Source organism: Chelonia mydas, chromosome 1 (genome assembly GCF_015237465.2).
Source record: "Chelonia mydas isolate rCheMyd1 chromosome 1, rCheMyd1.pri.v2, whole genome shotgun sequence".
Lineage (NCBI taxonomy): Eukaryota > Metazoa > Chordata > Testudines > Cheloniidae > Chelonia > Chelonia mydas.
Genome location: NC_057849.1, coordinates 66,053,819 through 66,069,773, shown reverse-complemented (window position 1 = coordinate 66,069,773; position 15,955 = coordinate 66,053,819). Strand labels below are relative to the sequence as shown.

Below are 15,955 nucleotides of genomic sequence, written 5' to 3'. Positions count from 1 at the left end.
CACTTCTTTAGAAGGGCAAACCAAGGAAACTCTCTGAGTCTTAACTCTTTCAATTTCCATGTCTCTACAGAGGAATAACCCACCTACAGGAGAATCTGGGCCTAAGTTTTCAATAGCTTCATTAGTGGAAAAGTTTAACTTTATTCAACTAAACATTCTTTTAAAGTTGCTCTCTTTCTTAGGTAACTTAAATTTTCTGGATTTCATTAACAATGTGATGGATATTTTTCTCTCCCTTTAAAAATTAATAATAAATTTTGATTAAGATCTGGACATACTCACAAATAATTTATTTTACTTTCTTGTCCAATTTTTCAGCATGTTTAATTCTCAACTGCTTCCAATAATTTCTACTAAATGTAAATATTAAACAGTTGCATAACCCACACACAAAAAAATTGTTGCTATGCCTCTTTTACTAATCTGTTTCCCATTTAACACACAAAATCTCACACAAACAGAGGAGATATCTGGCAGTGAGCAGAGAAAATTTAAAGTTAAATTATGCTAAATCTATTTACAGCAGTAAGTAAGGATTATATTGTATTGATCCAAAACAGGAAAGGGCGGGTCTACTCTGCTTACCCTGATTAGTCTCTACAGCACACAACAAAGTGCACTTACACTATGGTAAGCCTTACTACAACTTAAGTTTAACTGCTCCCAATCTTCAGGATGACAAAATAAATTTCTGCTTTCTTCTTAATTCTTAACAGAGAAGTAAAAAATACAGCATTCGCCAGAAGGCCATACTATGCTGCTTTGTGGGTAGAACAGCCTCTGGTTATTCTTAAGGAATCTAAATGTGTCATGGTTATTTGCCTTTTTCTCTTTAGTATTACATGCTGTATTCCTACTCTAATGCTTCAAAACTAATTTTCTCTTTTCTCTCCTCTCCCTCTCTCTTCTCTTTCTTTACATACATCTGGAAAGCCAAAATATATCCTAATTTGCATTTGAAGGGACGCAGCTATATAGTAAGTGCTGGTTAGAGTCACAAATTGCATTTAGGTGGTGTTATGTTGAGGATAGCAACACCTAATTCCCAGGCACTCTGCCGCCTAGTGCAATTCGCAATCCTGAGTTAGAAACCCAATACATCTGTATTGGTTTAAGTGCCTAAAGTGGCAGTTAGGTGCCTAAATCCCTTTGTGAATGTAGCCCTACATCTTTACTTTGCTAGCAGAAAGATTAGGTGAGAATCTATTATTATAACCCATGGGCCAAATTCTTCAGTTATGTATACTGGTGGAAATCTGGAGTAATTCCAAATACTTTAAAATGGGAAAGTAGCATTTGGCTCCTTATCTTTTCCATTGATGTTAAAGCCATTTCTGGGCTTACATTGGAACTTACATTGTCTTATTTAAAACAGGTTAAATGTCTGTTTTATACAATTTAAAATAGTAGATATTTAGTGAATAATCTTGGAGGAGATTTTCAAAGACACAAAGGGCAGCTAGGTGCCTAAATTCCACTGACAGTCAAATTTGTCTTTTTAAATCTTTCCCCTTGCACACACATGTACACAGAAAGAACACATAAGCCAACATTTTAGTAATCATCGGCAGTTCAGTATAGATAAAATATACTTTCTCAGACAAAAACAAGGTTAAGGTGGAGTTAAGGTTGAGAATATATATCAGTCATTTAGGGCTAAATATATTACAGGGCGTTTCTAATTATTTCAGAGATAGACATTATAAACTCAGGAAGTTTTGAGTTAAGGTTAAATTTAAAAGAAATCCAAACATGTTGAGATATGTAAATACACAGTTAAGGCATCCAAACAATATTAATCCTAGCTTATAGTGACATCATGCAATAATCATAGTGCTTCTGGTCTAAGATTAGACACTTGTCATTTTTAAAGATACATAGCAATCCCCCCCCCCTCCCTTGGTGTCACAATAGGGCAGTACTAAGTCTGTTTGGGAGCCTTAACAGTGCATTTCCATATATTAACATTTTTGGATTTCTTTAAAGTTTAACCTTAACTACCACTCTGCTGGGTATAAATTATAATGCCTGTTTTAGCGATAACCGCAACATCCCTGTAATTTATTTTATCCTAAATTACTAATATATACCCTCAACCTTAATTTCACCTGAAAATAGGTTTTGTATGGGAATTTTCTTGTTTTTTTTTAATTGAAAATGTTGTACATGAACACTTAATGAAAAAAAATCTCTTGCTATCATGTGATATTTCTAATAGTTTGAAGATATCTTTTTTATTTTAATTTTTAGGGCCAGATTCATCAATATGCTCTGGATACTTTATTGCACTCTGGAGAACCACAAACCAGTCAGAGCATACTGACTAGTCAGCTGAGTTTAGAGAGACTTTGCATCATCACAGCAGTGCAAAATACGGTGTATACCCCAGTTTCCTCCTCCAAAATCTCATTCATTCCTTTATATACCCATGCACCACCACCCTGAATTTCCCCTCCTTTCTTAACCACCTACATTCCTCTGAACACATAAACACCCATCTTCCCCAAGCCCACCCTCCCTTCTACACCCCTACATTCCTCCGAACACATCTTCCCTAGTTTGCACAGATACACCCCATCGCCTATCCTCCTTGTTGAGTAGGCCTGATAGTTTTTAAAAAAGAAATATTTATGAGTATGTACAATAGAACAAACACTATCTTTCATTACTGAAAATGCATCCGTCAGTGGAAGCTGAAGAATAAAATCTCTTTCAGAGAACCCAAAAAGAATTGGCTTTTTTCAAAATGGCCACCATCTTCTACTGTTCTCAATGAGGCTATGGCCAGAGGCCTGCCCTCAGTGAGGATGTCCTCTTATAAAATAGCCATTGTCTCTCAAAAGGAAATAAAGCCAACATGCCTTCAGGGAAGATGGTAACCCTCTATGTCTGTCAGGAGGTGACAGGAGACAGTGTCCATCTTTGCTAAGGGCATCCTCTGGCCTCTATCGCATTGAGAACAATGGGAGATGGTAGCCAACTGAACCCAGTTTTTCCTGGAATTCTCTGAAATAGAACATTATTCTTCGGCCTCTGCTGAAGAAGAAACATTCAGGTATGAAGAATAACACCAAAACATGACAATTATTCCTAAATAAACAATTTTCAAATTAGACTGCACTATTCCAATATTCAGGATTTTAGATCAAGTATTCAAAAGCTAAGACATTCTAAAAGTTAAGGTTGCAACATTAACTCTGCCATGTTGCTTATATAATATGTACAATTTTCATTATTAATAAATACAGCAGAACCTCAGAGTTACGAACACCAGAGTTATGAACTGATCAGTCACCCACACACCTCATTTGGAACCTGAAGTACACAATCAGGCAGCAGCAGAGACAAAAAAATAAAATAAGAAAGCAAATACAGTACAGTACTGTATTAAATGTAAATTACTAAAACATTAAGGGAAAGTTTAAAAAAAGATTTGCAAAGGTAAGGCAACTGCTTCTGTGCTTGTTTAATTTAAATTAAGATGGTTAAAAGCATCATTTTTCTTCTTCATAGCAGTTTCAAAGCTGTATTAAGTCAATGTTCTGTTGTAAACGTTTGAAAGAACAACCATAATATTTTGTTCACAGTTACAGACATTTCACAGTTATGAAAACCTCCATTCCCAAGGTGTTCAGAACTCTGAGGTTCTACTGTAGTAACGTTTTGCACTGAAAAACTGAGAGAGCAGGAAAAAAAAAAAAAGCAATGTTGCCAATTGATGGTGCCCAAAGCAATTTTAACTTTTCTTTGCTAGAGGTCACAATCTCAAAGCCTTGCCTAAAGAAGTTTAGCCAGAATTTTTTAAACGGAAAAAGCATTTTTTACCCCTTTCAAAATCAAAAGAGCTGAAGGGAATTAGTTAAAACTTTCCGAACATATTTGCCTTTGGACACATAGCAAGTATTTAAAAAATCAGTCCAAAAGCATCGGAATTTAACTGAAATTGGTCGGCAACTATTCTCATGCCAATCCTCTCTAAAACTGTTAGGACCATATCCTAAGAATATACTGTTGATCATACATGCAGAATTTAAACTATCAGTGGAATATTGCTGGAAAAGAGAGGGGAGGCTGGCATTTTATGAAATAATTATTGCAAAGGTGCAGGAGACAATTTTCAAAGTTACTTGGCAAATAAAAAGATATTCCTTCTTCAGATTAGAAAAAAAATATTGATAATATTGTAAATTTATAGATCAAAGGCCAAATCCTAGAAATGGAGCAAAGCCCTTTAATGTGGGCTTTGCTCACGTCAACAAAAAAAGTCACAGGGCTAATGGTCAGAATCCTCAACACCAACAGGCCACAGACCCTAGGAATGGAGCAGCAGAAACAACACATGCTTTTACTATATGTGGGGTTTAGGAACGGTGGATTTGTATAGTGGCCACTTTTTGTGACCACTCACACTGCAGAGACTATCGCAGAGATTTTTCTTCACAGTATGAAAGGTGATGCAGTCCTTCTGCTGCACCTGGCCTGCACAGTTTTAAGATTCTTTTGAACCTTATTTGGGCAGGCGAGGCATCCAAGGATTTGGCCCAATGAGACTGCCAAACTTCAGTTTTTACATAAAAACTGGTTTGAGTTATGCAAGTTCACAATAATCCACAAGGAGGAGGGCTGAAGTTGAATATTCTGTTAAAACACGCAAGTCTTCCTATATTAGGTTTTTCTAAGGTGCCCATTAATGATCTATTTAAAAAACATGACAATTTTAAATCTTTCAACTTATAAAACACTCTCTCTCTTTAGTAGGGTAGAGATACTGTACATTAAGTTTTAGCCAGCAGCAGTTTTTACCCTAGAATTATTAAACTTCACAAACACAGAGGTTAACGGACTGCCCTGGCATAAAAACACACTTGCAAACTGCATTCACTTTTACAATCTGGGAACAGGTATAAGAAATGTACAAATCTGAATTTTTCACACTGCTCCCATAATTCAAAATAAAATGGGATATTTTAAATAATCAACTTTCAGAAACTGTTGATTAATAACATACTATTAAAGAAAAAGTTAACATCTGAAATATTAGGAGTTGTGGGTTATATGTTGCTTGATTGCCTTGATTTCAATGGGACTATTCATGTAAGTAAGGCTAGCAGAATTTGGTCCTAAATTTGTACAACACATTTACAGATTTAAATAAAGATTTTCTGATGTCACAAAAAGAAAAGGAGTACTTGTGACACCTTAGAGACTAACCAATTTATTTGAGCATAAGCTTTCGTGAGCTACAGCTCACTTCATCGGATGCATCAGATGCATCGAAAGTTTATGCTCAAATAAATTGGTTAGTCTCTAAAGTGCCACAAGTACTCCTTTTCTTTTTGCGAATACAGACTAACACGGCTGCTACTCTGAAATCTGATGTCACAGCATAACTTTGTTACATTGGGCATTGTTAGGATTTAGATATTCAGGCCTGTCTGTAAAGGCCTATACTTTAAGAATTTAGGTGTATTCTTATCACTTGGCTAGTTAGGGGTATAAAAGAAAGAATCAAAATCACTGTCTGCCGGTGTAAGAGCCTTCTCTTACTGTGACAGTCTGAGGCCCTGTGCTTAGGCTAAGATCTTTGGCTAAGCAGCAGAGGCAGCCATAAGCTGGGAAGCAAATGGTCACAGCCTCACATTCCAAACTAGTCACATTGAAATAAGGTGCTATTGGGCTGTTAGGAATACAGTCCTGTCCTGATAGTGCCTATCACCTCCAGAGAAAGGGAAGTGCCTAGAAAATGTAAAAGGAAACTTAGTTTGATAGCATCCTGTCTGGCAAGAACTCACTTATCAATAGCTGGGATGTGAAATCCTCACTTCCGTATTGTTTTCTCATTATAGTTCCCACTTTGCTATTGTTTGTCTGTATAATCTCTGTCTAGTTCTGTTATTGTTTCTCTCTGCTGTATAGTTAATTTTTCTGGGTGTAAACTAATTAAGGTGGTGGGATATAATTGGTTACATAATCATGTTACAATATGTTAGGATTGGTTAGTTAAATTTCAGGAAAATGGTTAAGGTATAGCTAAGCAGAACTCAAATTTTACTGTATAATCTGCAGTCAATCAAAAAGTGAGTGGGGTGTGGGGGGGAAATGGGAACAGGGTGTGTGGGGGGAATTGGAATCATGTTTTGCTAAAGGGAGAAATGGGAACAGGGAATGGGGGTGGGGAAATTGGGATCATGTTTGGCTAAGGGCAGGAATGGGAACAGGGACACAGGTGTAAGGCTCTGTGGTCAGAGCTGGGAAGGGGGATACTAAGGAAGGAAACTGGAATCATGCTTGCTGGCAGTTCCCCCCAATAAACATCGAATTGTTTGCACCTTTGGACTTCGGGTATTGTTGCTCTCTGTTCATGCGAGAAGGACCAGGGAAGTAAGTGGGTGAAGGAATAAGCCCCCTAACAGGCATATGCTCCCCTCCATTCTGTGTAGCACAGGGGAGCAGATGGAATTAAATGTAGCTTGGCATGCTGCACAGGGGCCGCTATGCAGCATCATCTCCTAGTAACACATAGCCACTATCAGCTCCTTTGGAAAACACACACAGGAGGGCTGCAACATAAGAAAAAAGGGCATGTCACCTTCAGGAAAGGGTAGTAGTCAGGGAACATCTGTTATACATGGAGTGTTCTCAGTATAAAGAACTGTAACATGATGAAATATGCATCAGAAGTTCCTGCTCCTCTCAGGAGCAATAAGCCTCTTTCACAACATATGAAGCCCACTTGGGGCAGGGAAGTTATATAAGTATAGCTGCTGGGATGAAGGGGAAGCGGTAGCAGTACATGGAAGCCAGCTCAGCTGCCATTTTGGATTTGGGGGTATCTGATAAGTGTATGGTGGCAGGGTACATTGAGTACATGTACATACATATTGAGTATATATACATCAGCATCCCTGGGGTTTAGACCCAACTTGTAATTAGTATTAATCAGTTAATGTTGTTACAGCACTGTGTCTAAGCAAAGCCCTCTATAAATGCTAAGTAGTATTATTATATTACATGGATTCTTGCCTCAGAGCACTCAGCAGTCAAGACCTCCTGCCAGTTCTGCACCACAGCCAGCCATGCCTCATAGCGGAGAGGATGCTCACTGACAAAAAAGCCTTGGGATTATTCAATGCAAATTTTCCCCTTCTGTGCATTTTAATGTAGGAAGGCAGGATATGGCCCATCATCACATTTTATTATGTACATGCTCTAATTATGTAATTTAAATAACTGGATACACACACAAACATAGACACATATTTTTAAATAAAACTGAATTCCATACAAGAAACTATAATAAAGGAAGGGAAAGTTATAATATAAGTCCACCAAACCGAGAACTTTCTCAGAAAAAGGGTACAATCCTGTCACAACAGTATGGGTTTTATGAAGTCATCATGAATTCATATGTGTACGCCTAAAACTTCTATTAACAAAAGTAAGCACAACAGAATAGCTGTTTACTACAAAGAAAAATGTATAAAACCTAAAACAATAAGAACTATCTCCTTTTTGGTTGCCTTGTTCCAAAGTTGTTGATCTCTCAATGCCCCCACTTTTCTTTCCATTTACAGAAAGAATCTGAAAGAACATTGTTAGCTCAAGATAATAATTTTGACACAGAAGTGCTTCATCTTACTGAGCACTGCGAGCCTTTTCTCTGCTTTTCTTGCAGTAAAAAAACACAAAGCTCTACTATGTGAAATACTTATGAATTCCAAGACTTCCAAGAACAAATCACCGTACTATGACTTTGTCCCTGACTACAGCTAAGGTGGTTTCAAAACTATCCACAATGACTCCAAGATCTCTTTCCTAAGTGGTAACAACTAATTAAGACACCATCATTTTATATGTATCGTTGGGATTATGTTTTCCAATGTGCATTACTTTGTATTTATCAACACTGAATTTCATCTGCCATTCTGTTGCCCAGTCACCCAGTTTTGTGAGATCCCTTTGTAACCCTTCACAGTCTGCTTTGGACTTAACTATCTGGGGTAGTTTTGTATCATCTGCAAATGTTGCCACCTTACTTTTTACCCCTTTTTCCAGATCATTTATGAATATGTTGGACAATACTGGTCCCAGTACTGAGCCTTGGGGGACATCACTATTTGCCGCCCTCCATTCTGAAAACTGACAATTTATTCCTATCCCTTGTTTCCTATCTTTTAACCAGTTACTGATCCATGAGAGGACCTTCCCTCTTATCCCATAACAGCTTACTTTGCTTAAGAGCCTTTGGTGAGGGACCTTATCAAAGGCTTTATGAAAATCTAAGTACACTATATCCACTGGATCACCCTTGTCCACATGCTTGTTGACCCCCTAAAAAATTACAGTAGATTGGTGAGTCATGATTTCTCTTTACAAAAACCATGTTGACTTCCCCAATAAATCATGTTCATCGATGTGGCTGATAATTCTGTTCTTTACTATAGTTTCAGCCAATTTGCCTCGTACTGAAGTTAGGCTTACCAGCCTGTATTTGCCAGGATTGCCTCTGAAGACTTTTTTCAAAATTGGCATCACATTAGCTATCCTCCAGTCATCTGGTACAGAAGCTGATTTAAACAATAGGTTATCTACTACAGTTAGTAGTGCTGAAATTTCACATTTGAGTTCCTTCAGAATCCTTGGGTGAATACCATCTTGACCTGGTGATTTATTACTGTTTAATTTATCAATTTTTTCCAAAACCCTCCTCTAATGGCACATCAATCCATGACAGTTCCTCAGATTTGTCATCTAAAAAGAATGGCTCAGGTTTGGAAATCTCCCTCACATCCTCAGCTGTGAAGACTGTGAAGACTTATCTTCCCTGAGTGATCCTTTAGCATCTCGATCATACAGGGGCTGTACTGGTTCTTTAGCCATCTTCCCGCTTCTGATGTATTTAATTTTTTTTTTGCTGTTATTTTTTGAGTCTTTGTCTAGCTTTTCTTCCAAATTCTTTTTTGGCCTTCCTAATTATATTTTTACACTTCACTTGCCAGAGTTTACACTCCTTTCTAATTTCCTCAATGGGATTTAACTTCTACTTTTTAAAGGATGCTTTTTGCCTCTATCTGCTTTTTTTACTTTGTTGTTTAGCCATGTTTGCATTTTTTTGGTCCTCTTACTATGTTTTTTAATTTGGGGTATACATTTAAATTGAGCTTCTATTATGGTATCTTTAAAAAGTTTCCATGCAGCTTGCAGGGATTTCAGTTTTGGCATTGTACCTTTTAATTTCTGTTTAACTAGCTTCCTCATTTTTGTGTAGCTCCCCTTTCTGAAATTAAATGGTACCGGGGTGGGCTGCTTTGGTGTTTCTCCCTCCCCCTCACAGGGATGTAAAATTTTATTATGCTATGGTCACTGTTACCAAGCGGTTCAGCTATGTTCACCTCTTGGACAAGATCCTGTGCTCCAGTTAAGACAAAATCAAGAATTGCCTCTCCTCTTGTGGGTTCCAAGAAGCAGTCATTTAAAGTGTCAAGAAACTTTATCTCTGTATCCTGCCCTGATGTGACATGTATCCAGTCAATATGGGGATAACTGAAATCCCCCATTACTACTGAGTTTTTTAAATGTTTATAACCTTTCTAATGTCCCTGAGCACTTCACAGTCATTATCACCATCCTGGTCATGTGGTTGGTAATATATCCCTACTGCTATAGTCTTATTATTCAAGCATGGACTTACTATCCATAGAGATTCTATGGTACAGTTTGGTTCATTTAAGATTTTTACTTCATTTGACTCTATGCCTGCTTTCATATATAGCACCACTCTCCCAACAGTACGACCTATTCTGTCCTTCTAATATATTTTGTACCCTGGTATTACCATGTTACATCGGTTATGCTCATTCCACCAAGTTTCTGTGATACCTATTACATCAATATCCTCATTTAGTATGAGGCACACAAGTTCACCCATCTTAATACTTAGACTTCTAGCATTTGTACATAAGCACTTTAAAATATTTTCACTTTTTAGCTGTGTGCCATTATGTGATGTAATTGAATGGGACTCTTTTTCATTTGACTGTTTCTCATCAGATCCTACGCACTGCAGAAAATTAAGAAACCTTTGGAGCTGAGCATAAAAGCCATAAATAAATAATAAAAGCCACAGTGGGTTCTGAGTCTTAAACTAAAATCCCTATTGTTAAAATGATACTGCATTACCCAAATATCTCACGGGGTGTTGGTAACTGATTTGGTCAGAGACAGCTGGCTAGATAGGTCGTTTCCTTGATAAAGCAGCTTTGTTGCTAGCATTTCCCATGGCAACTGCTTACATAAAACTACAGATGTGCTTGCTTAAATCACAGAAGTCAGAAAAGGAGTGGGAATACCAGGGAATGTATGGTAAGGAACAAATCTGATAGGGATAAAACCTCATTTATTTTGGGCACTATCAAATAGTTTCTATACTCTATAATTCTAGAAACTGATACTTCTAAATCAGAATGAGAAAAGTCCCTGAGACATCAAAAGGTAAGAGACTCTATGTATAAACAAGCTGGCATTGCTCTGGGTCTGGATCACACTGAATCAGATGAAAGTGAAGAATGGGTATTGCGTGCAAGTCCTGACATACAACAGCAAGGTAGTCTCTTACCTGACCATGTTAGGGGTAACCAAGTTGGAGTGGATGATACTCTTGGACATAAAGATTCTTAGGTGGCGTCAGAACAAGTAGTGCAGTCTGACAGCTATTCACATTCTGGGCACAGAGAGAATGTGATAGAAGATGTTCTGTCCGGGGGGGGAAACCTATGGGAGGAAGCAATGTTGAACAAAATATTTCACAGGTTGTGTCAGTTTTGGGGGGACTCCCAACCTGAATCAGTTTCTCAGCAGAGGCAATCACCAAACTGTGAGAAGGAATTTCTCCACAATCTTCTTGTTTGGATATCTCATTAAACTAGTGCACTTGTTTAACAACCCATCATTCCAAATGGCACGAAAAGCATTGGTGATGGTGTCAGAGAGCAGAACAGAATTGTGCCTGATCTTTCCTCACTGACCATCAAGGGCTGAATTTCAGCCAATTAAATAGATCCCAATGGCTTTTAATTATCCTGGGGACCTCAGGAATTGTGACAAGGCTGTCAATGGAGAGATCAGAAAAATTCTTGGTCAAAAATTCTGATAATCTCATGCTTACTATTGGGGAATCAATGCAGAGTACTGGATTTTAAGAACAAATTATCACACTCTTGCTCAAAGAGTGGAAAAAATCAACAAACAAGCTACAACAGACTTTAAGGGACTTTGTTCTGTGGACAAACTCAAGAGTTCAGAATATTCTTTGAGATGTTAAAACACTGATAATGCTTTTGTTATAAGATTGTTGCAGGTAGTGCTACTTCAGTTAAGATGCATATGTATTTCTGTTGTAAGAAGAAAGAAGTATTATATTTTGGGGCTGATGCTTTAGTATCTCTTATTTTTCTTGCGGGTTCATTTTGCCCCTTTTATACTGGTTAGCCGTGTTGTGTAAATTAGGGCAAAACTGTACCCTCTAGCGGAGAAACCTGGTAAACAGATTATAGGGTTTAAGGGAGTCTCTGACGTGAATCTTGAAGAATTTCCTTCTAATCTTCCTCTCAGGAGGCTCCTCTGTCCTTTCTTCTCTCTCAAGAATAAAGTTATTGTTAACTGTGCAACAGCATTTATGCAAACTCCTCCTGTGAGGTGTGGATGAAAAGCAAACTTTGATATCATATATTTGAAATTATGATACCACACCTTGTGTTACAACAAATACTGAACAAGGCTATTAGATTCAGAGAGACTTGATCTCAAAAGTAATTCTGACAATAAAATAATAAAATAATTTTATGTAGGAAAAAGTAGGAAAACCGCTACCAAAATAGAAATGAAAATAAACCAACATAGAAATGAAATAGAAATCCTGCAGCATTCTAACCAGGAAAAGGATTTAAGAGTTATTAGAAAAATATCCAGCTTTGTGGATAGCTGCAAGAAATGGAAAATAGATTTCTAGGATGCACTAACAGAAGGATGGAATACAAATTATTTTGCTATTGTACTAGCCATTTTCTAGATACCATTTAGAATATGATTTTCAGTTCTGGTCACCTTTTCCAGGAAAAGATATTATTGCCCTTATGTTTAAACCATAGGCATCAAAAAGAATGATTCCAGTATTTAAAAAATACTATTGGAAAAAAAATACTATGAGCTATTTCAGTTGGAGCAGTGAAGAGTTTCAAGGTAACTTAATAGGAACTATTTAAAGCTGTTAAAAGTGTTTAACAAAGGGAATGAGTTCAAACTGTTCTGTCTGGTGAAAGGGTTAAAATAACTCAGGGACACAGCCTAAAAATGAGGCATAAACAAAAAATTCTGGCAAAACCATAAGCATATTGAATAAGTTGCTTAGTAAGAATAGTGAATCAGATAGTATAAATAAGATTAAAAGACAGCTAGACATTTTTATAGAAAGAGAGGACTGAAGTATACAGCAGGATGGCTTCACTGAAATAACTGAATGGAGACATGCTTGTTTAGTACACAAGACTTATTGTTCCAGTGACTTTTTTTAAAGCGTGTGGGTTTTTTTTTTTCCCATTAGGGGCCAATGTCTAGTTTTGATAAAAATTCTCTCATTTGCAGTTTCTCCCATATTTAATAGTACTGAGACCAGCGCAAAACGAAAAGTGCCACCTGTAGACTTTCCCTTCAAAATCAAACTTTCTCAACAGCAGATGTATTTGGGCTTTGCTCTCCACTGTCTCTTTCCTTTGGTGGAAGCCGAAATGTGAGCTGGGTTGCGCAGATCCCCATATCCAGCCAGAAGCTATTTCTATCCTAGACATTTTTTTTCATAAAATTTCCCATTTTGCTAGCACTGTGTGGCTGTACAGTGTAGATCAACCACTGACATTTAACCACCATGTCGTCTAGACCTGCTCTGAGCCAGATTAGATGACACAGTTGTTAACATATCAGTAACCAGTTCACACGAGTGTTCCTGCTGCTGCTACCATGGCTAGGTCTGGAGCTACACTTCTGATAGGAATGCTTGGAAATTATATACAAAAGTTTGCAGACACAAACTCAGGCCAAGAGTTTCAAAACCCTAACATTAGGTTCCTGAGTCCATTTAAGCATGGTCTGATATTAAAAAGTGCTGAACACCTAATAATTCTAATTGACCTCAGATCAACAAAAGCAACAGCATTTTAAATATACTTAAACAAACACCACCTGGCTTAAATTTTTGTTACAAATTGATGGTTTTCCATCCTTGAGTGCAACCGAGAATGATGACAGAGCCAGCACTTCTACTACCACTTTGAGCTCTGGTCTAGACCACTGGTTTTTGGCCACTCTTCCATCTCTTTTACCCTGGAAGACAATTTTTCTTTATGGAAAACAAGATCATTTTCTTTCACTATCTTACTTGTCATACGTCTCCTCCCACAAACTGGCCTTTTCATTCAAAAAACAAAACCACATTTTCTGAAGAGAAAGAATATACCGGTGCAGGTAGAATTATTGAGCCCAATACTGCTCGCATTAAAATCAACAGAAAAACAATCATTGATTCAGTAGGAACAGAATTGGGCTTTTGGGCTTCATTCCTGCAATGATCTCTGCATGGATTGAACCTCTGTGTCCATATGAAGTTCAGTGAAGGTTTGGAACCCTAGTCTACATAACTCCACCATCCATTTTGTTCCTGAAGAACTCACAGGAAACAACAAATATCATTACCCTTTTTAATTACATTTGAAAAATAGCTCCCTTTGCCGTCTCTATGTTTACATTTAATTTGTTGTGCAAAACCCCCCAAAACAGATTTACCTAAATGCCTCCTGCTGACATTCAGCAAGAGATTGCACTTAATATTCATAGTTCAATTTCTGTATAAAACAAAACTGAGGAATTAATATGAGCCAATTGCATGAGTAGTTTTTTGATTAATAGGACTCCTCATCCAGATATGATGACAAATGCAAACTTCCGAATAGCTCTTTGCATGATTACAAAAATAAGCAATATGAATGGTTGACTAAATTTGCTTACTAGTCTTCTTGTATTCTGACCTGTACCTGGCTTGATGTGTATAACATGTTGCTGCACAAAATGCAATAATACAAACTCTGTCTTTTAACCCTTTCCTAAAAATGCACCTGTTTTGTTTAGATTATTAGAACATAACTTTCCTAATTCCACTTTTTTTTAGTCTTTTGGAATTCCATTGTATTTTCAGGTTACCTGTTATGTTGAAGCCTGGAGACCCTGTCCTCTGTTTTCTATACAAAAACTGAGAAACTTAGATCCATGTTCAAACAGTTTCTTTAAAAAAAAAAAAAAAAAAAAGTCCAGCACTGCATCTTTATACAGATCAATGTCCAATTATAAGCAGAGTCACTGTGGTAAAAGGTCAGGAAAAAAAATAATCTTTCTGGCATTTATTACTTGGAAAACAAGGCCTTGTATGAGGTCAACCCTCCAATACACACAGAATAAATTATACTGCAGCATTATAAATATTGTACACAACAAAAATTATATTGCAATCTCAACATGATCAGAAAAATGAAGTAGAGCGTGTATTTGCTGATGAATGTGCTACAGATCAGACTGTACTAGAGGCAAAAATCTAGTTCCAATTAATCATCAATTAATAAAAAGCTTATAATGTATTTCTGCTTAATTATAAATATAGCTTCTCATTAAGAATGATTTAGTTAATCAATTTTTAAATATCCTTAACATTGTGAATCACTTTCCACACAACAGACTAAAATGACTAACAGATATGTGACAGTAAATTCAAAAGAATTCAGTTGTTCATTTCCTCATTGCTTTTGAGACTACAAACAAAAAACACAAACATACATGATGCTGGAGCATTCAGTTTGGCTGACATTGTTAGGAAATGTCATATTTATTTTGAAATAGAAGATATCATAATTAGTGAAAAGGCATAAAAAAAAAAGAATTGGACACAGACTTTGAGGCAATAAACATGCTTATTTATCAGAATGTATGCTTATAGAGCATTGCCGCTGTCCTAGTATAAATCATTGTAGCAGCTTAACAGACACTTATCTGCGTCCTTCTTAGGGTGTGAATGAAATGATTATACTGAAAATCGTATGATGCCATTATTTGACACTTTGCTTCTTATATTGCGATGAATAGTGAAGTCAACGTTACAAATAGGAAAATATAGCCTTGAACTGAAAATTTCTTCTGATCCAGTTTTTTTTTTCCCCTGATATCCAAGATCTTTTCTTAAACCTCGCTCCAAACTATGTAAAGAATGGAAATGACTGGATGTTATTTTGTCTGTTGTTGTAATCATATCTAATTTCAATTTTCAAGGCATGCCTAGGCAGAAAGACTGTACGCTATACATTTATGGAAATGTCCATGAAAACAAAATATACTCTAATAGTTTTGGAAAAATACTAATTTTTAATGATTTTTAAAATTTTCTTTGGAATAAAAAAAGAAAGGCTATTGTAGTTTCATGTTTATACTTAAAGATATTGAACATTCTTTGCTCTGGGCCAAGATTTACTGTTTTATCTGATAGTAGTATCAATGGGCTATTCCACCATGATAAACTCCAACTGTAGCACTAATAGGTTTATAATGATTGCTTAAGCTTTACACTTTGTAGGTATTGGAAGCTTCACTCACCTTGCTCAAGTGGCTGGCTTTTAGTTGAAGTAGTTTTCATCTTCAGTGCCTCCCTAACAGACATGTCACAGCAGGAGCCTTTGTTAGTGTCTTGGTCACTGTCAGCCTGATCACTGTCCCCATGCCCGCTGTCCCTCAAGCTGGCTCTTTCTGGGTCCTTGAACGTGGAGCTACTGAAATACATATTTAAAAAAAAAAGAGAGAGTTGTATTTACTTGTTCCAATTTGAATTGTACTCTCTGGCAAAGCAATTTTGACAAGAATGCAAATG

At 36.8% G+C, this 15,955-nt stretch overlaps 1 protein-coding gene across 14 annotated transcripts in view; it reads right to left on the bottom strand.

Annotated features, from left to right (window-relative positions):
- Window positions 1-15,955, bottom strand: part of PCDH17 (protocadherin 17) — a 101,119-nt gene that overhangs the window by 54,267 nt on the left and 30,897 nt on the right. For 9 of the 14 annotated variants that reach the window (XM_043533649.1, XM_043533654.1, XM_043533669.1 and 6 more), the window contains one exon: window positions 15,685-15,857. In XM_043533649.1, coding sequence (XP_043389584.1) covers window positions 15,685-15,857 — 173 coding nt within the window. Of the gene's footprint in view, window positions 1-10,615; window positions 10,771-15,684; window positions 15,858-15,955 lie in introns of all 14 variants that reach the window. The other 5 variants (XM_043533644.1, XM_043533661.1, XM_043533684.1 and 2 more) reach the window with 2 other exon arrangements.